This window comes from Anser brachyrhynchus, assembly GCF_964034855.1.
Source record: "Anser brachyrhynchus genome assembly, chromosome: 23".
Lineage (NCBI taxonomy): Eukaryota > Metazoa > Chordata > Aves > Anseriformes > Anatidae > Anser > Anser brachyrhynchus.
Genome location: NC_137716.1, coordinates 6,804,249 through 6,823,360, shown reverse-complemented (window position 1 = coordinate 6,823,360; position 19,112 = coordinate 6,804,249). Strand labels below are relative to the sequence as shown.

At 66.3% G+C, this 19,112-nt stretch overlaps 2 protein-coding genes across 10 annotated transcripts in view; one reads left to right on the top strand and one right to left on the bottom strand.

Annotated features, from left to right (window-relative positions):
• The first annotated feature begins 906 nt into the window (after positions 1–906).
• LOC308182174 (unconventional myosin-Vb-like) lies at positions 907–15,237 on the top strand. The gene is made up of 37 exons (XM_080566321.1): positions 907–989; positions 1,947–2,057; positions 2,312–2,474; positions 2,559–2,703; positions 2,837–2,993; positions 3,139–3,279; positions 3,435–3,516; positions 3,694–3,795; positions 4,021–4,133; positions 4,213–4,478; positions 4,665–4,746; positions 4,999–5,139; positions 5,218–5,340; positions 5,650–5,733; positions 6,212–6,361; positions 6,460–6,557; positions 6,686–6,772; positions 6,848–6,959; positions 7,220–7,431; positions 7,538–7,694; positions 7,939–8,178; positions 8,759–8,968; positions 9,092–9,185; positions 9,301–9,446; positions 9,736–9,849; positions 10,000–10,227; positions 10,305–10,399; positions 11,750–11,936; positions 12,104–12,197; positions 12,407–12,541; positions 12,705–12,856; positions 13,116–13,205; positions 13,499–13,649; positions 14,032–14,302; positions 14,387–14,561; positions 14,690–14,770; positions 14,853–15,237. The coding sequence occupies exons 1-37, from the start codon at positions 963–965 to the stop codon at positions 15,012–15,014; spliced, it is 5,178 nt and encodes a 1,725-aa protein (XP_080422447.1). The 5' UTR covers positions 907–962; the 3' UTR covers positions 15,015–15,237.
• A 248-nt stretch (positions 15,238–15,485) lies between these two features.
• Positions 15,486–19,112, bottom strand: part of UNC13A (unc-13 homolog A) — a 33,917-nt gene continuing 30,290 nt past the window's right edge. For all 9 annotated transcript variants that reach the window (XM_080566305.1, XM_080566306.1, XM_080566307.1 and 6 more), the window contains 3 exons: positions 18,107–18,199; positions 17,797–17,956; positions 15,486–17,236 (listed from right to left, as the gene is read on the bottom strand). In XM_080566305.1, coding sequence (XP_080422431.1) covers positions 16,948–17,236; positions 17,797–17,956; positions 18,107–18,199 — 542 coding nt within the window. In that variant the 3' untranslated portion in view covers positions 15,486–16,947. The remainder of the gene's footprint in view (positions 17,237–17,796; positions 17,957–18,106; positions 18,200–19,112) is intronic.

Below are 19,112 nucleotides of genomic sequence, written 5' to 3'. Positions count from 1 at the left end.
CCCTCGTCCCCCTGTCCCCAGCAGCCAGGCCAACCCCATGGCCTCGTCTTGGTCGCCAACCCGGAGCCCCTCGGCACAGGGTCATCAGCCACCTCCTCGCGGCATCCAGGGCCACCGTGGGCACGTGGGATCCATGACTAGTGGCACCCATGGGGCAGGAGGACCCACAGAAAATGGCACCCACGGGCCATGGGGACCCACAGGCTGTGTCACCCATGGGGACCTACACCCAAGGGCTGTGGACACCCATGGGCAGCAGCACCCCCAGGCACCCACCAGCACCGCCCAAACCCAGGGACCTGGGGCGAGGAAGCCAGTGCCCCACAGGGACTGCACGTGGAAGGGAGGCCCAGGACGAGGGTCCCAAACTGGGTCCCCCCCCCATGCGCCCATGGGTCCCTCCCTTGGCACGAGTCAGTGAAAAAGGCTGGAGGTGCGCTGAGAAAAAAATCCCATTGTGGACCGAGCTTAACTCAGCCGGGGGTGGCTCACCCACCCGTGGGTGCTTGGGGTGCCCTGGGTGGGGGCAGGGTTGCGGGTGGCCCAAGTTGCCCTGCATGAGGGCACTTTTGGGGTGTCTTAGATAGGAGAGGCTTGGGGGTGCCCTCGATGGTCCCAGGTAGGGGAGTGTTTCAAGGGGTCCTGGGTGGGGTTGTCCCAGATGGGGCTTCTTGGGGGGAGTTGGGGTGTCCCAGGAGGGAGTTGGGGTGCCCCAAATGGGAGGTGGAGGTGTCTTGGGGTGCTGCAGCTGTGGGGTGGGGAGAAGCTAGCCACAGCCCCCCATCATCTCCCCCAGCTGGTGAGGGTGTGTGGGGCTGACCAGGAGGCAGAGCAGGGCGGGACCCCCACACCCAATTAGCAGCAATTAGTGGGCGGGGACCCCCCACCCAATTAGCAGCAATTAGCGGCTATAAAGGGGCCACAGGCGAGGGGGGCAGCAGTGTGGCAGAAGTGGGGGGACCATGGCAGCAGGGCAGCCCTACGGGCAGGTGAGGCTTGGTGCTGCTGGGGGTGGCACAGGGTGGGGGGAAAGGGCTGCCAATGCTGGGCCCCCCCAGCACCTCTGGGACTGCTGCTGGTCCCTAGGAGGGGGGCACCCAAAGCGCAGCCTCCCTTGCGTCCTCTCCCCAGCCTGCTTGCCTCGCGTTTGCTGGGCTCTAGCAGGGCAGTAACACGGCTGCTCCCAGACCTGGGGGGCTCGCTGCCTGCCGAGCCCCCTGCGTTTGCAAATTCAGCAGCAGCACGATGGCTTTGCCAGCCCTGGCGAGGGGCTGCGGTGGGAGCAGGGTGTTAGAGCAGCTGAGGGCTCCGAGGTGGTGCATGGAAGCCGTGAGGTGCTCCCTGAGCCCGGCAGCAGCGCTGCAGCCATTAGAGGAGCTTTTTTCTCCCTCTTTAAGCTCGCAATATGGCCTCGTGCCTGCCTGCATGGAGCAGCGGGGCACCGGCCCCCTGGAGCAGCCCTCGTTCCCTGCAGGCTGGCAGAGCTGCTGCAGTGGGCTCCGGGAGCTGCGGGTTCCCCATCTCTGAGCATCCTGCGGTGGGGCAGGACCAGCCCCACAGCGCAAGGGCAGGGGGTGCTGCCTGCTGGGGAGGGAGAGCCACGGGGCTGGGTCAGAACAAGGAAATTGGGGCTGGGGTATCTCCCCGGCTCTGTTTCTGGGGTGCCGCAGGCGGTTTTGAGCCCCTTCTTGCAGAAGCTTTCTGGTGTCGGGCTCTGATCTTCGGTGATCCTGTGGCTGTAGCCCCAGTGCCCTCTTGCACACCTGGGCAGGATCCCTGCCGGCAGGAGCAGCAGGTCCATGGGGCGCCTGGCGGTGATGCTGAGCACCAGGCTGCTGCCTCCGAGAGCCCCAGGGGGCTGCGATGCCCAGCTCAGGGCTGTCTGCGTCTCCTGTCCCATGTCTGAGGCCATCTGCTGGGACCTTGTCCCTTCTGTGTCCCCACAGGGTGCCCGGGTCTGGATCCCTGACTGCGTCCAGGTCTGGAGGGCGGCAGAAATAACCAGAGACTATGAGGAAGGAGATGCCGTTCTGCACCTCTGCCTGGAGGATGGCTCGGTGAGGCTGGGGCCTCGTGGCCCCGCGGGTCCCTTTGCTCACTGCATGGCCAGGCATCCTGAGCTGGGTGCTGGGGCTCACGCTGTGCGCCCAAACCAGCCTGGGTTCCTCACTGGGGAGCAGAGAGGCCGGGGATGTGCCCAGCAGCTCGTCTGCTGTCTGAGTACTGCGTGCTGTGGCCACATCCCCTGCCTGTGCTGCCACTGTGGGGCCACCTGCCCCTGCTCAGCACTCATCCTGCCCCATCCCCGCAGATGCTGGCTTACCCCATCGAGTCCCAGCTGCCGCCTCTCTGCAACCCCGAGTGCCTCTCGGGCAAGGATGACCTGGTGGCCCTGAGCTACCTGCACGAGCCGGCCGTGCTGCACTCGCTCCGCGTGCGCTTCCTGGAGGCCAACGCCATCTACACCTACTGCGGTGAGCCCCCTGCACCCCGTGTCCCCCCGCACCCTGGGATGAGTGCCCTCATGCCCCTCCCCTGTGCACGCCCCCTTCCTCCAGGTATCATCCTGGTTGCCATCAACCCCTACAAGCAGCTGCCCATCTACGAGGAGGAGGTGATCTATGCCTACAGTGGCCGGGAGATGGGGGACATGGACCCCCACGTCTTTGCACTGGCAGAGGAGGCGTACAAGCAGATGGTGAGGTGAGAGCATCAACATGGGGGGGTCCTGCTGCTGGAGCAGCCCCCCGGGTTGTGGCGGGGCAGGGCTGAAGCCCCCATACGGCCCGTGGAGAACCTTCCCCCTGGGGCACCGGCTCGTGTCCCCCTCCCACAGGTTCGGGAAGAATCAGTCCCTCATCATCAGCGGCGAGTCGGGCGCAGGGAAGACGGCGTCAGCCAAGTACGCCATGAGGTACTTCACTGCCGTCGGGGGCTGCCTGGGGGACTCCAGCATGGAGGAGAAGGTGCTGGCCTCCAGCCCCGTCATGGAGGTGGGTCCCTGCCTGTCCCAGGCCCTCCCTGTGCTCCTCGTGGCCTTGCATCCCTGATGTTCCCCCCGGTAACATGGGTGGGTGGAGGGGACTGAACATCTCCAGAGCACCTGGAGGTCTGAGGCCACCTAACGCCTCCTGCCAGGCCTTCGGGAATGCGAAGACGACCAGAAATGACAACAGCAGCCGCTTTGGGAAGTACATCGAGATTGGCTTCAGCCAAGCCCGTGTCACTGGGGCCACCATCAAAACCTACCTGCTGGAGAAGTCCCGCGTCACCTTCCAGGTGGGTCTCAGGGCGGCATGGGGACGGGGCTGTGCAGGGGCTGCCTTGCTCCTCCTGGGTCGAGCTGGGAGAGCAAAGTGTCCCTTGTCCCCAGTCTGGGGCCTCAGCACCGCCCTTTTTGGGGCCCCGAGGTGACGTGGCCGCTCTTCCCACAGGCAAGAGCAGAGAGGAACTACCACATCTTCTACCAGCTCTGCGCCTCGGCTGCCCTGTCTGAGCTGCAGGGCCTGGGTCTCCGTGAGTACCCCAGCCCCGTGGCATGGCGCGGGCAGTGCTGGTGTTCCTGCCTTTCCCCAAAACGGGCAGGATTGGGCCGCCAGCTGGGTGCTGTGTGCGCTCTGCACCGCAGGATGAGGGGGGCTGGGGGCCTGGTGGGGCCATGCTGGTTTCACCACCCGCACATCTTGCCCACAGGTGGGGCAGAGACCTTCCACTACACCTGCCAGGGTCGGTGCACTGCTGGCACCGATGATGCAGCCGACCTGGACAGCACACGGCACGCCTTCTCCCTCCTGGGTACTGTCCTGGTGGGGCACGGGTTGGGGAGACCGTGGGGGTGGGCAGGGCTGGTCCCCATCATCCCACTACCCTCACCCCATTGCTGGTGGGAGCACCGGGGATGGACACCCCGGTGCTGGGGAGCCCAGATATCTGCTGGCTGTTCCCATATCCCCAGCCTGTGGGATATGGGGATCCCCCCAGCACTGGGGGCAGCCCCTCATGCCCCCGCTGTGCCTGCAGGTGTCCCCGAGGCCGACCAGCTGGAGCTCTTCTCCGTCCTTGCTGCCATCCTGCATCTGGGCGACATCGCAATCAGAGGGAGGGACCGCCACGGGGACGGGTGCTTCGTGGAGGTGGGCGAGAGCTCGCTGTGCCTGGCCACATCGGGACCCGCATCCCGGTGGTGCTGGTGACACTTCTGTCCCTCTGCAGTCCGCTGATGAGGCCCTGGGGCAGTTCTGCACGCTGCTGGGCATCGAGGAGGCCCAGGTCACACGTTGGCTCTGCCATCGCAAGCTGGTGACCGCCGGCGAGACCTACCTGAAGCCGCTCTCCAGGCAGCAGGCACTGGACTCCCGGGACGCCCTGGCCAAGCACATGTACGGGCAGGTCTTCAAGTGGATGGTGAGCAGGGTCAACCGTGCCCTGCGGTCACCGGAGGGCCACCACACCTCCATCGGCATCCTGGACATCTACGGGTAAGGACGGCTCTCCTCTGCCACGTCGTGTGGAAGAGCGTGGTCCTGCTCCTGCCGTGGGTCTGTGGCCAGCAGCTGGGTCGTGGGGCAGTGCCTGTCCCTGCGGTGAGGTTGGGTCCGTGGCCACGTGCAGCTCCTGGCTGGCCGGGGTGGTTCTGCCCTGCTCAGCCGGGTCTCTGTCTGCAGGTTTGAGATGTTTGAGTTCAACAGCTTTGAGCAGTTCTGCATCAACTATGCCAACGAGAAGCTGCAGCAGCTTTTCAACCTGGTGGGTGTCACCCAGATGTCCCCTCCAGCACCCTGCTGTGCTGGTGCCTCTGGCTTTCTGCCCTGGGACGTGGCTGGTCCTCTGGGCCTGGGGCTCTGGGAGGCTGCTGGAGCTGGGCACAGCCCCAGAAGTGCCCCTGCCCAGGAGAGGGGCCGCTTTGGTGCCCTGCGGAAACCCAGGTGCTGCCTGCAGCTAGCCTGGTGACCGGCCACCTCTGCCCCATCTCATCCTGCTCTCCATCCCTCCCTCCAGCATGTCTTCAAGCTGGAGCAGGAGGAGTACGTGACTGAGGAGATCCCTTGGGTCTTCGTTGACTTCTGCGACAACCAGCCATGCATTGATCTCATTGAGGGCCGACTCGGCATCCTGGACCTGCTGAATGAGGAGTGCAAGGTGGGCGTGAGGCGCTGGAGCAGGTCACTGTGGCTGTCCCGAGCCCTCGGCCACCCCTCCAACCCCTCTGCCTTTCAGATGCCCCAAGGCAGTGACGGGAGCTGGGCGCAGAAGCTCTACCAGACCCACCTCGGCAGCTCCCACTTCCAGAAGCCCAAGAGGCCCATGGATGCCTTCATTGTCTGCCACTTCGCTGGCAAGGTAGGAGAGCTGCGGTGGTGGTGGTACCTCGCTGGGTGGGGGGCTTGGCAGCACCCAGCCTGACCCTCGGGAGCTGCTGGGGGCATCTCCTGGCCGGTGGCATCTCCTGCAGCCTCTGCCCTCTCTGTGCTGGGCTGCAGCTCCAAGGGCAGGAATTAGAGAAATTAGGAGGTCCTGTGGTGCTGTGGTGGTGCCATCAGCGGTGTGGCCACAGCCAGCCCTGGCTCCTGCAAGGGTCCTTTCCAAGAGCCCTGCCCCAATCCAGGCTGGGAAGCCCCTAACGCTGGTGCTGGCGTTGTCCCCTGCCAGGTGGAATACCAGTGCAGTGGGTTTGTGGAGAAGAACAGGGACACCATCCCTGAGGAGCTGGTGGGGCTGCTGCGAGCCAGCAAGGTGAGAGCCAGTCCTGTGGGTGCTGGGAGGGGTGGGTGTTGCAGGAGGGGGAAGCCATGCAGGGTGAGCCCTGTGTTTGTTGGGGGTGGTGACCCGTGGTCAGGGTGCCCTGTGATGTGGGTGCCCCCATTTCATTCTCCTGCCCTCGGGCTGGGGTGTGCTGCTGCTCCCACGTCGGTAACGCTGTCTTCTCCTCCCCTCCGCACCGTGTGGCCCTGGTAGAAGGTAAGGGACACCTGGGGGGAGGGCTCTTGTTCACCTGGGAGGGTGCTCACGACTTCTCCTTGGGTTCCCTTAGGGGGCAAGCAGGGGGCAGAGCTGGTCCCTGCACACCTGGGGCATGTCGGGGCTGTGGCAGTATCGGGATCCTCCACGGGGCTGGCCTCTGGGGCCACGTGTCCTGCTGGTGCTGGCTCTGGGGCGGTGTGGGGTGCTGCTTGCTGCAGGCCCACCCTGCTCACGGCTCTGCTCCACGCAGTCTGCCCTGCTCGCCGAGCTCTTCCTGGAGGATGGGGATGGGGCTGTGTCCCTGCAGTCCCGCAGGTCCAGCGGCCCCTGGCTGCCCGGGCGCCCCAGCCGCAGGTCGCTGCCCAGCAGCCAGAGGAGCAAGAAGTCCATCTCCAGCCAGGTACAGGATGGGGGAGCCCTGAGCCCTGCTCTGTCCTGGGGGACACCCCCATGCGCCCTGCCTGCCGGCCTTGACCACCTTCCCGTTGTGCTCCGCAGTTCAGAGCCTCCCTGAACCGGCTGATGGAGATGCTGGGCAGCACCACGCCGCACTACATCCGCTGCATCAAACCCAACGACGGGAAGCTGCCCTTCGTGTGAGTGCCATAGGGACGCTGCGGGGCTCTGCTCCCCCCCTCTGAGCCATGTCCCTCCTGCCCTGCGTGCCTTGGTGCACGCCTGGATGAGCTGCATGGGATCAGTTTTTTTTTCTTTTTGGCCCCAGGTTTGACTCCAGGCGAGTGGTGGAGCAGCTGCGAGCCTGTGGGGTCCTGGAGACCATCCGGATCAGTGCCGCGGGCTACCCCTCCAGGTACCCCCTGCTTCCCCGGCACCCCAGGGCTCCCCCTGGCCGGAGCACCCCCCTGATCCCCTCTGTTCCCCACAGGTGGACATACCAGGAGTTCTTCGACAGGTACAGGGCTCTGGTGAGCAGAGAGGAGCTGGTGGGTGCTGATGTGAAGCAGAGCTGCAGCCTTGCCCTGGGGAGGCTGCTCCAGGTAAGGGCTCTGCTCAGGGGGTGCAGCTGTGGTACCTGAGCATCCCTCGCAGATGCTTTTTCCCATCTTTCTTTCAGTGTGTGTGTGCGCGCCCAGTGGGGTGCAGAAATGGGTGTGATATTGATGGGGAGGAATTGGGATTACCCCAGCCACTGGGGAAGCTGAGCAAGGAAGGCTGGGAGCATACAGAGTACTGCTTTGGAGGAACGTGGCCAGGGCGTGCCTCCTCCCTGGTTCTGACTCCCCCCTTGTGCCCCCAGGACCCCAGCAAGTACCAGTGTGGGAAGAGCAAGGTGTTTTTCCGGGCCGGCCAGGTGGCCTACCTGGAGGAGCTGCGGTACCGGCGGCTGCGGGCAGCCTGCACCCTGCTGCAGCGGCACCTGCGGGGCTGGCTGGCGCGGCGGCGCTTCGGGCGGGTGCGTGCCGCGGTGCTCTGCCTGCAGCGCCATGCCCGGGGCCTGCTGGCCCGCAGGTGAGCGGGGCCGGGGGCTCTGAGGGAGATGCAGTGAGCAGAGACCCAGCTCTGGGGTGGGCTGGGGGCTCTGCTGCCCTGCACCCAACTCCTCGCCTCCCCGCAGGCTCGCCGCGATGCTGCGGAGGAGCAGAGCTGCTGTGGTGCTGCAGAAGACGGTGAGGATGGTGCTGGCCCGGCGCTCCTACCTGCGCACACGCCGGGCTGCTGTCACCATCCAAGCCTTTGCCCGGGGCATGTTCGCCCGGCGTCTGTACCAGCAGGTAGGAGCCTGGCAGGGTGCTGGGTGGCCCTGTCCTGCGGTAGGGAGCCCCTGCCCCATGCAACTGGGGGAGCAGCATGCTCTCGGTGATGCTGTCACCTTCCTGACATCTTGGTGACAAACTGGCTGCTCTCGCCATGCTGCTTGGGGTCAGCGTGGCACCAACCCCACTGTCCCCAGGTGCACAGGACTGCCATCGTCCCTGTGCCTGCTGGCGGTGCCACTGCTCCGTCTCTCCCTTGCAGATGGTGCGGCACCAGAAAGCCGTGGTGATCCAGGCAGCCGTCAGGGGCTGGCTGGCCCGGAGCCGCTACGCCCGGCTGCGCGGGGCCGTGCTCTACCTGCAGTGCTGCTACCGCCGGGCGCGGGCACGCCGGGAGCTGCGACGCCTGCGGGCGGAGGCACGCTCGGTCGAGCACTACAAGCAGCTGCACAAGGGCATGGAGATCAAGGTGATGCAGCTGCAGTGCAGGCTGGATGAGCAGGTGGGTGCTGCAGCCTGCTTCGGGACCTGTCTTTGCCAACCAGTCCCTGTATAAACAAAACCACAGCCCTGGTCTGCCCCATCCTGGCCATGGAGCTGGCCCTGCAGGGCGCATGTCTCCAGGCAGGAGTGCTGCATCTAGGGGTCAGTGCTGGGCTTCTGATGCACCCTGGGGATGTGCTGGTGCCCTCCTGGGTGCTTGGGTGGGCACAGCCTCACAGCACGGCAGCGTGTGCTGGAACGGCTCCGGCACAGCGCGTTCTCCCACCGGCCACATCAGCTGCCGCCATCTGGGCAAGCGTCTCGTCTCCGGCTGCCACCGCTCCAGCTCCAGGGGTGGCTGCAGAGTGTGAGGGAGGGCCCCTGCAGTGCTGCCCTGTCCCTGGGGATGGAAGCAGCCAGGAGGTGGGGAGCGGGATGTGGAGGCATGGCAAAGCTCACAACGCGTGGCTCCATCTGGGATGGTGCCTGATGGAGAGCTCTGCGTGGTGGGGGGTAACCAAGGCTCGGGGCTCCCATTGATGGGGAGAAGGGGACCCAAGGGGATGCCCCCAGCACCCCATAACCTGCTCTGACCCCAGGCCCAGGAGAAGCAGCGGCTGGCAGAGCAGCTCTCGGCACTGAACACTGCCCACGCTGAGGAGGTGCAGCGCCTGCGGGCAGAGATGCAGGGGCTGCGGGAGGACGCAGCCCGCGATGCCCAGGTCCAGCAGCTGCAGGAGCGGCTGGCCGAGCTGGAGAGGCACAGCGCCAAGAGCCACCTGGCCCAGGAGGTCGAGGAGCTCCGGCAGGTCTGTCGTGGGGATAGCTGGGGCTGCTCTTGCTCTACGGGGGCTTTCCAGGGCCCTGAGCCTGGTGCTGAGTGCCCACAGAGGGGTGCCTGGGCTGTACCGACCCCTCTGCTTCTCCCCCAGCGCCTGGCAGAGGTGGAGGCCATGAAACTGCACCTGGGGGAGGAAAGAGATGCCCTGATCCAGCGCACCTTGGAGCAGTCGCAGGATCTGGAAGGTAGAAGGGTTCCCCTGCCCCATCCTGCACGAGGCTGGACCTGCAGGCCCAGCGTGCCCCCCATTGCAGGGGCTGCATCCCGTCCCCAGCCCCGTGTGTCCCCCGTCCCCTGCAGAGCAGCACCAGCGCGCGGCGCGGGAGAGCCGGGGGCTGCAGCAGGAGCTGGAGGAGGAGCGGGCGCGCTACCAGAGCCTGGTGAAGGAGTACGCCCGCCTGGAGCAGGGCTACGAGAATCTGCGGGACGAGGTGGCCTTCCACAGGGTGAGGGGCGGGGGGGCTCGGCCCCCCTAGGGGCTCCCCTGGGCTATGGGAAGCGGGCACCTGAGTTTGTGTGCTGGGGGCTCCACCAGCTAAGGCAGCCTGGGGGACTCAAAATCAACCGTCCTTTAAAGGGGGGGGGGGGGTCCAAAGCCACTTTCCTTTAAGCTGTGGGGCCGGAGGGCTGAGCTGCCCTGTCCTTGTGCCCCATCCTGGGGAGGGGACAAGCGGTGTGTGCCAGCCGGTGGGTGTCTGGGGAGCGGGGCACCAACCCTGCCCTCCTCCCCCTTAGCAAAGCACCTTCAGACGCTCCCCTTCGTCCGAGAGCTTCCTGGGCTCCGAGAGCAGCTACCTGTCCTCCATGTCCACTGCCCCATCACGGGATGGCTCCGACCAGCAGGCTGAGGTAGTGGGGACAGCAGTGGGGCTGGCAGGGTGGGGGTGACAAGTGGCCTGTCCGTGGGAGCCTGTGGGGCCAGCTGTGCGCCCACCTGGGGGGGTGCTCGCAGGGATTTCAGCCCCTGGCTCCTGCACCAAGCCCCCTCCTTGCACCCAGGGGCCAGAGGAGCGCTGGCAGCCGGTGCCCGAGGCTCCCCAGCCCGCGGGGGAGCCGCTGCCCAACGGCGGCGCAGGGCAGGACCCCTTGGAGCAGGCGTACCTCCTCCTGCTGGGGCAGCTCAATGCCGTCACCGAGGAGCTGGCCCGCACCCGCGAGGAGCTGCGGAGGAGCAAAGCCTCCGCCGAGCACGAGGAGAAGAAACCCCTGGACTTCCTAAAGCGAAGGGTGAGTTCCTGCCCCACGGGTATGGGGCCGGGTGGGGCTGTCGGGGCTGCTCTCACCCTGCCCTGCTCTCCTGGCAGAACATCGCCGGGATGCTGGGGCTGGGCAGGAGCCCAGAGAAGGCAGCGGACGATGACTTGAAGCACGCCTACGACGCCGTGCAGGTTGCCAACAAGTGAGTGTGGCTCCAGAGAGGGTCTGGCTGGGGCTGGGATCCCTGCAGTGGGCTGCAGCATCATGGGGTGCTGCTGGGGGCTTCCCTGCTGTTCTGGCCAGCTGCAGCCACCTCACCTGTGCGGTGCTGTGATGCTGGGCAGCTCCAAACCTCCAAAGCAGCCGTCTCCCCACCTGCATCCTCGGCTCTCCTTCCCTGCTGTGCTGCATCCTCCTGGGAGGCTGGAGCTCCCCAGAATGGGTGCACCCCCCCCACAAGCTTGCTGGGTGCCCCCAGCCTGTTCCTGGGCTGGCCTTGGTGCATCCAGAGGGAAGATCAGGGCTGGGGGAAAGTCCCAAGCTCGAAGGCTTTGAGGGACAAATGACACCCTGAGGGATGGGGTGTGATAATTCACAGCACCATGGAGAGGTTTGGGTTGGAAGGGACCTTGAAGCCCACCCTGTCCCACCCCTGCCATGGGCACGACCCCCCCACCAGCCCAGGCTGCCCCCAGCCCCATCCAGCCTGGCCTTGGGCACTGCCAGGGATGGGGCACCCACAGCTCCTCGGGGCAGCCTCAGCCAGGGCCTCACCGCCCTCAGGGGGAAGAATTTCTTCCTGACAGCTCATCTAAACCTACCCTCTATTAGTTTAAATCCGTCGCCCCTTGTCATATCAGTGCATGCCCTTGTGAAAAGTCTCTCTATCTTACAAGTCCCCTTGAGGTACCGGCAGGCTGCTGTGAGGTCTCCCTGGAGCCTTCTCTCCTCCAGGCTGAGCACCCCCAGCTCTCCCAGCCTGACCTCACAGCAGAGCTGCTCCGTGGCCACCTCTGGACTTGCTCTGGCAGGTCCCTGACCTTGTGCTCCAGGTGGGGTCCCCCAAGGGCAGAGCAGAGGGGCACAATCCCCTCCCTCGCCCCGCTGATCACCCCTGGTGCAGCCGGGGTGCGGCTGGCTTCCTGGGCCGCGAGCAGGCGCTGCTGGTTTGTGTCCTATTTCCCAGCTTTATGTCCTATTTCCCATCCACCGCTACCCCAAGCCCTTCTCCACGGGGCTGCTCTACGTCCCTTTGTCCCCCAGCCTGTGCTGATGTTTGGGACTGCCCCGACCCAGGTGCGGCGCCCTGTGCGCGGCCTCGTTGGTCTGCTCGAGGTTCCCGTGGGCCCACCTCTGAGCCCTGCCAGGTCCCTGGGGATGACACCCCGTCCTCCTGGGTCTGCACCCCTCAGCAGGGTGCGTGCATGTGCTGAGGGTGCTCTCGACCCCGCTGTGTGTCACTGGCAGCGATAATGACAGCACGGGGCCCAGGGCAGGCCAGGCAGGGGACACCGGCCCGGCTCGGTGACTCGGGTTCCCCTGGCGCACGCAGGCTGCTGGCGAGCCAGCTGCAGGAGGAGAAGCAGCAGCACGAGGAGGAGGTGGAGGGGCTGCACCTCGACATCCGCTCGCTCAAGCAGCTGAGCCAGCAGCAGGCAGCCCTCATCCAGGACCTGCAGCGGCACCAGGGCCAGGAGGGGCTGCAGCACCACGTCGTGCGGCTCAAGGAGGAGAACTGGGTAAGGGGGGGGGGGGACAGGGCTCGGACAGCTCCCCCCACCCTATAGTGAGCTGCAGCATCCCACTGGGGAGCGATGCAGGGGACCCAAGGCACCCCCAGCTCTGTACCCCATGAGTTGGGTGCTGGTGGGGGTGGCTGAGCCCTACAAGAGCTGTCCCTGCCCAGGAGCTGGCCCAGAAGCTGGAGAAGCAGGAGAGGACCACCATGAAGCTCCAGAAGCAGCTCAGAGCCTACGCGAAGCAGATCCAGGACTTCACAGGTGAGTGTCTGCATGGGGAGGGGGGGGGCATGAGGCTGGCTGGGGTGGGGGGCAGGCTGGTTTGGGGCTGGTGCATCACCCAGCCTCAAGGTGGGGACCAGGGCACCTCCAAACCCTGGGGAGCTCTTCTTGGGCTGAGCCAAAGGGACCTGCTCCAGGTCCCCTGGCCCAGGACACAGCAGGATGTGACCCGTGCTCCTCCCCACCAGTGAAGAGAGAGACCACCGGGCTGGGGCAGGAGCCAGCAGCGTCCCAGGCAGTGCCATCCCCACCGGGGCTGTCCCAGGCCATGCTGGCGTGGAGGATGGAGGACGAAGGGCGCATCGTCAAGGCCATCATCACAGGTAGGGTTTGGGTGGGCGGGGACCCCACTACCCAACAAAGCAGCTTGCTCCCTACTAGGGTTTCTTCCCCAAAAGATGGTCTCATCCTTCCCACCTCACTGGGGCAGCAGCCTGCCCCCTCCAGCTCTCTGTAAGTGCCTGCCCCCTGCTCCCCCCCCTGCAGACTACCGCCCGCAGAGCAGCCCAGGGGCGCTGCCGGAGCTGCCAGCCTTCCTCCTCTTCCTCTGCCTCCGCCACGCGGACCACTGCCGTGATGAGCCGCGGGCCCGCTCCCTGCTGGATGCGGCCATCAATGCCATCAAGAGGGTGATGAAGGTGCTGGGCCTGGCCCCCGGGGGGGGGGAGGTGGATTTGTGCTGAGGAGCAGGAGCTCTGCTGGCCAACATGGGGGGGGAGGTACTGGGGCTGCAGCCTGGTCCCCAGGGCTTTGTGTGATGGAGCTGGGGAGTCCAACCTGAGCATCCCCTGGGGCTGGGGGGGGGGCTTGGAGAAAGCGTGGGGTGGGGGTGCTTGCTGCTGGCATTGCTGGAACCTCGCTGACCCCCCGCTGTGCTCACTTTCCCCCCCCTCGCAGAAGCACAGCGACGACTTCGAAGTTGTGGCCCTCTGGCTGGCAAATACCTGCCAGCTTCTGAACTGTCTGCGCCAGTATGGCCGGGATGAGGTAGGGCTGGGCTGGGGAGGGGGACATCACACCCCGGGGAGGGGGACATCACACCCCTACACCCTTCCTGGGAAGAGTGGGGGCTTTGGGGACTTCGGGAAGGGGGCAGTGAGGCTTGTCCAGGGCTGGGGCTGCATCCCAACGGGGGTGTGCATGGGGATGTACAGGGACGGAGCCAATGTTCTCATCCCCCAGGAGGGATGGGGGGGGGGGTTACCCCTGTATTTTTTTTTCTATTTTTATTTTTTTGCCTCCATCCTGGGGCTGTCCCCCTGACCTGGCCATGCCCCCAGAGCTGCTCCCAGGGGAACACAGCGCGGCAGAGCGCGCACCGCCTGCAGCACCTGGACCTGCAGAGCGCCGGCCGCAGCCTGGGCGCCTTGGCCGTGCAGCTCTACCAGCAGCTCATCCGCACCGCCGAGAAGCGCCTCAAGCCCATGATTGGTACGGAGGGGGCTCGGGCAATGGGCGCTGGGAGCTGGGGGGCTCTCAGGACCCCCATCCTGTGATGCTGGCTTGGGGAGGGAGCGCTGCACGAGAGCAGCCTGATAGGTTGTGCCCAGAGGTGGGAGGTGGGCTTGGAATTGGGTCTCCATGGGGTCCCGCTGCTCCCCGAGCCTCCCAGCTTGGAAGGGGGAGCTGGAGGGGACTCAGCACCCCTGGGAACCTTGGGCTGCAGCCCTGGGGGACTCCATCACCCCCCTGCCCCACCAGTCCCTCTGTCCCCAGCCATGATGCAGAGCCAAGGAGCCCTGCAAAGCACAAGGCAGCACCTCCTCGGTCTGACCAACCTTTTTTTTTTTCCTTTTTTTTCTTAATGCTCTAGTTTCTGCAATGCTGGAGAGCGAGACCATCCAGGGCCTGGCCTCCTCCTGCCCTCCTGGCCTCCACCGGCCCTCGGCCCCCGTAGCCCACACCCTGCCCGAGCTCCTCCAGCAGCTGGGCTCCTTCCACCAGGTGCTGGGCCACCACGGGCTGGCCCCGGCCGTGGGGCACCAGGTCCTGCGCCAGCTCCTCTTCCTCGTCAGCGGCACCACCCTCAACTACCTGCTGCTGAGGAAGGACGCCTGCTCCTGGAGCCGCGGCATCCAGCTCAGGTTGGTCCCCGCACGGGGTTGTAGTGCACTTGGGGGGGGCCGGGACTCCGTGGGTGCCTCCCCCTGACCCCCTGTCACGGGCAGGTACAACATCAGCCAGCTGGAGCAGTGGCTGCGGGCGCAGGGGCTGCAGCACAGCGGGGCCCGTGAGATGCTGGAGCCGCTGGTGCAGGCCGCCCAGCTGCTGCAGGTGAAGAAGGCGACGGAGGAGGATGCTGGGGCTATCTGCAGCCTGTGCACGGTGCTGTCACCGCAGCAGGTACCGGGGGGTGATTGGGGTTCACCATCCTGGGGGGCTCCCATCCCACCCCGGGGGCTGCTCGGCCCCCATGGACTGGGAGGCTGGGGCGGGGGGGGGATCACAGAGGTCCCCTGATGTCCCTCCAGGTCGTGAAGATCCTGCGGGCGTACACCCCGGCTGCGGGGCTGGAGGAACGTGTGAGCCCTGGCTTCATCAGCACTGTGGAGGTAAGCGGGGACCTCGGCTCCGGCCCCCCAGGCTCTGTCCCCATGGGGCCACCCCCTTGCTGAGCGCCGTGTCCCCCCGCAGAGGCGACTGCAGGAGCAGCAGCAGGAGGGAGGTCCCAGCCAGCTGCTGGTGGACACCAGCCACCTCTTCCCCGTGAACCTGCCCTTCGTCGCCTCCCCCGTGCACCTCGACGAGCTCCTCATCCCCGACACCATCGACCTGGCTTTCCTCGTCCGCCTCTGAGCCCCGTCCGGCCCCCCGGGGCAGGAGGACGGCAGAGGTTTGGGGCTGCTGCGCTTCGTGGTGCTCCCCTGGGGGCTGTCTGCTGCTGAGACCCGTGGGTACTTTTGTTTTGTGGCGCAGCCACAACTGTTTCGGCCACTTTTTAATCCTTTGGTGTTAATAAAAGTCTTTGCAGATAATTTGGGTGTCTGAGGCTGGCTGTGGGCGCGCTGTTTGCGGGGTGGCGGTCTTGGGGTGGTGGCGATTGGAGGTGTGGGGGGGTGTTTGAGGTCTGCCCCAGTCCCCTTTAACCCCTAGGATGAAGTTTGGCCTTTGCCTAGGGTAGGAAGAGCAAATTCTGAGCTGCAGGGGGGGTGGTGCAGCATCGCTGGGGTCTTTATCCTTGGGGCTGAGCCTAAAGGGGGGGGCAGGTGGGGATGGGGAGCCCCTGGGTGCCTGCTCCTCTCTCCCCCCAGCACCCGCAGCCACAGCCAAGGGTGTGCTTTTTAATGTCAGTTATAATAAAATATTTTTACAGAGCCCAAAAAAGTCAAAATAGTGCAAAACATCTCACGGTCATGCATCCATGGTAGCCCCCGCGGCGGGGGGAGGTACAGACACAGGGGCATCGGTGACACGGGTACAGGAGCGGGGTGGTCAGTTCAATCACATGCCAAACAGGACTGGGTGGGGAGGGGGCACATTTTTTTTGGTGGGGGGGGAGGGGGGCTTCCCCCCCCCCCGGGAGCAGCAGTTAGAAAAGGGGTGTAAACATTGAACAGAAATGAGAGTGGATTCCTAAACCCTTTGGTCCCAGGCAAATCCTATAGAAAAAGGACCGGGAGGGGGGGCTGGGTTACCCTGTTTTGGGGTGGGGAGGGGGCTGAGAGGTATATATTGGCCTGGGGGGGGCTTCAGGCTTCTGTCCCCCCCGGTGCTGAGGGGTGGCCGTCCCTCTCAGCATGGGGGGGACGCTGTGCTCCCTGTCCACCCCCCTGAGACACGCACACCACTGATCACACAGAAATGGTGGTTAATGGGAAATATGGGGGGGGTCCTATCGGGGAGGGGGGCGAGGGTCTTGCTTGTGCCAAAGAGGTCCCATGGGTGCTGCTGCAGGGACCTTGTGCCACATGGGGGGGTGGGGGTGGGCAGTCCCTGCTCACCAGAGCCAAGGGAGATGGGTGCCCCCCAGCCCATGGGAGGGGGGTGCCCCCCACCCTGGCACCCTGGGGGGGGGGGCAGCGGGGCCACCCGCACGGCGGCCAGGCAGGGAAGACAGGATAGGGGCCGGGGGCTGCTCCCTGCTGCTCCCGGCCCTGGTGGTGCTGCCGCCGGCCGGGGGGGGGACTCTGTGGCGGGGGCTGTGCCCACCGGCCCCCCAGCCCCTATAGCCCTTCGGGGTGCGGGACACAGCCGTGTCCTGCTGCCCCGTGTATGTACAGCTATTTACATATGTACAGGGCGCTGGGCGGGGGGGCCCTGCCCCTGGTAACACCGGGTGGGGGACAAGGGGCCATCGCGCTGTGCCAGCCTGGGATGACCCCCCCCCCCAACCTCCCACTCCCCCCATCCCGGTGCTTCCCTTGTGTCGCTCGATGAGGTTTTGGGCCGGGTGGGATGGGGATGGGTCACTGGGGTCCCTCCATCCCAGGCTGGGAAGGGGCAGAGCCGTCCCACTGCCCAGCCTGGGGCCCAGCCCTTCCCTGCAGCCCCCCAGCCCCATCGGGGTGGGACGGGGGGGGTGCTCGTGCTCAGCGCTACCACCCAGCGAGCCCAGCCAGGGGAGGGACGGGGGGGGTCCAACGCTGCCCCTGCACCCCCCCACCCACACCGGGGCCGGGCAGGTGCCTCCTCTCGTGGCCGCTCTTATGGCTTATACGTGGCTGGAGGACGCTGCAGGCCAGGGGCTGGGCTGGGAGGGGGGGTCCGGGGGTGGGGGGGGGGGGTGGATTTAACTGCTGCCCTCCTCGGCCGAGCGCGTGTCGGACTTGAGCTTGACGAACTCCTTGGCCACCTCGTCGTTGTTGCGCTGGGAGAGGATGCGGAGCACGGTGAGGCCGGTGTCGTCCATGTGGATGCGGCGGCCCAGGGGCAGCCAGCAGGCGCAGCTGGCGCGCTGCAGGATGTCGCGCAGCTGCAGCACGGCGATGCCCACCGTCCGGTCCTCCCGCGCGAAGCAGTAATCCTTCACGCACACCTGCAGCTCGTAGCACTCGGGGCCCGTCTCCGTCCCCAGCGTGCTGCGGGGGGCACAAGGGACAGGCGGCGTTGGCACGGGGAGGGGGCTCCGAGACAGCGGCGCATGTGGGTGCTGACCCCCTGCCCCCCAAAAATCCTTTTTTTTTTTGGTTGTTTGTTTGTTTTTCCTGCTTTCCCCGTGTTGTTTTTGCCAAGGAGAAAATATCCAAAATGTCCCAGCGGGGATGAGCAAACACAGCTGAAGCTGCACAGCGTCCCCATCCCCGTGTCCCCAGGGGTCCCCATCCCTGCGTCCCCATCTCCATGTCCCCAGGGGTCCTCATCCCCATGTCCCCATCCCCGTGTCCCCATCCCTGTGTCCCCAGGGGCCCCCATCTCCATGTCTCATTCCCTTGTCCCCTGGGGTCCCCATCCCCGTGTCCCAAGCCCTGTGTCCCCATCCCCATGTCCCCAGGGATCTCCACCCCTGGGTCCTCATCCCCATGTCCCCATCCCCGTGTCCCCATCCCTGTGTCCCCAGGGGCCCCCATCTCCATGTCTCATTCCCTTGTCCCCAGGGATCCCCATCCCCGCGTCCCCGTCCCCGGGGGCCGCCACTCACAACTGGAAGCTCTCGTTGTACTTGGGCGCCCAGCTGTTGTTCTTGGACTTGGTGGCGAATTTCCTCTTCTTGTCGCTGAGGTGGGGCCCGATGATGTTGACCTCGATGAAGGGACGGAAGATGCCGGACGTCTGCCACTTGAGGTCGTTGGCGGCCACCACTGCGTGCAGGAGGCACGGGAGGCTCACGGGGTGCCACCGCCCACCGGTCCCCCACCACCCGCTGGTCCCCCGCCACCCACCGGTCCCCTGCCACCCGCCGGTCCCCTGCCACCCGCCGGTCCCCTGCCATCCAGGCCACCAGCACCCACCTTTAACGGTGACTTTGTGTTCTCCGGTGCCGGGGTGCGTGAAGAGCTCCACGTGGATGGACACCTCCCCGACGGGGTCGTCCACGCCAGAGCCTGCGTGGCCGAGGGGGGGGCAGCGTGAGTGCCAGCCCCCCCCCCATGTCCCCAGTGTCCCCTGCCTGCCACCCACCCCGCTGGAGGAGGCAGGTCACCCGCCACCGGGTGGGGACAGACGGGTTGGTCCCGATGTGGCCCCAGCCACAACGGGTGCTGGGGGCGGCTGGGTCACTGCTGTTCCCCCTCCCCCCCCCAGTCTGTGGGTCCTGGACCCCAGCCCCTTGCCCAGATGGGGCAGAGGTGGGACGGGGCGGGGGTGGCGGCAGGGCAGGTCCCTGCTGTGGGCTGTGGGGGGGTGTCAGTGCTCCAGGGGACCTGACCCAGCCCCTGTGCCACCACCAGGCCCACTCCGTCTCGGGGACCACATCCAGCCCCGGGGATCTGGTGACCTGCAACCCCCCCACACCCCACCCCCGAGCCGTGCATGCACCCATGGGCGAAGGAGGGGGTGCAAGGCGGGGTGGGGGGGCCAGGCTCGGTGGGGCAAGGCAGGCTCAGGGGATCCGACCGAGCTGGTGGGAAGGAAATAAGAGCGAGAAGGACACGTCCCCGGGTGTCACAGCACGGCGCGGGGGGGGGCACAGCGCTGCGGCCATGCCAAACTCCATCCTCCATCCTCCGCCCCCCCCCCCCCATGCCCCCCCGCACCCCGTCCCCACGGGCACCCCTGCCTGGGCAGCGCCGCATGCTGAGCCGGAATGGAGGCGATGGAGGGCAAGGGGGGGGGGGGGGTCTGGGTGCAGGAGGCCAAGCAGGGGGGTGCAGGCCAGGCCCCCCCACCCCGGCGGTGTGCGATGGAGGCCAAGCGGGGCCCAGGAGGGGCTGTGCTCATTCCTCGAGGGGTTGGGGCTCGCCGGAGCAAGGCTAGTAATGGTCCTTCTGGCAACGGGGTGGGGGGACATGGGGGTGG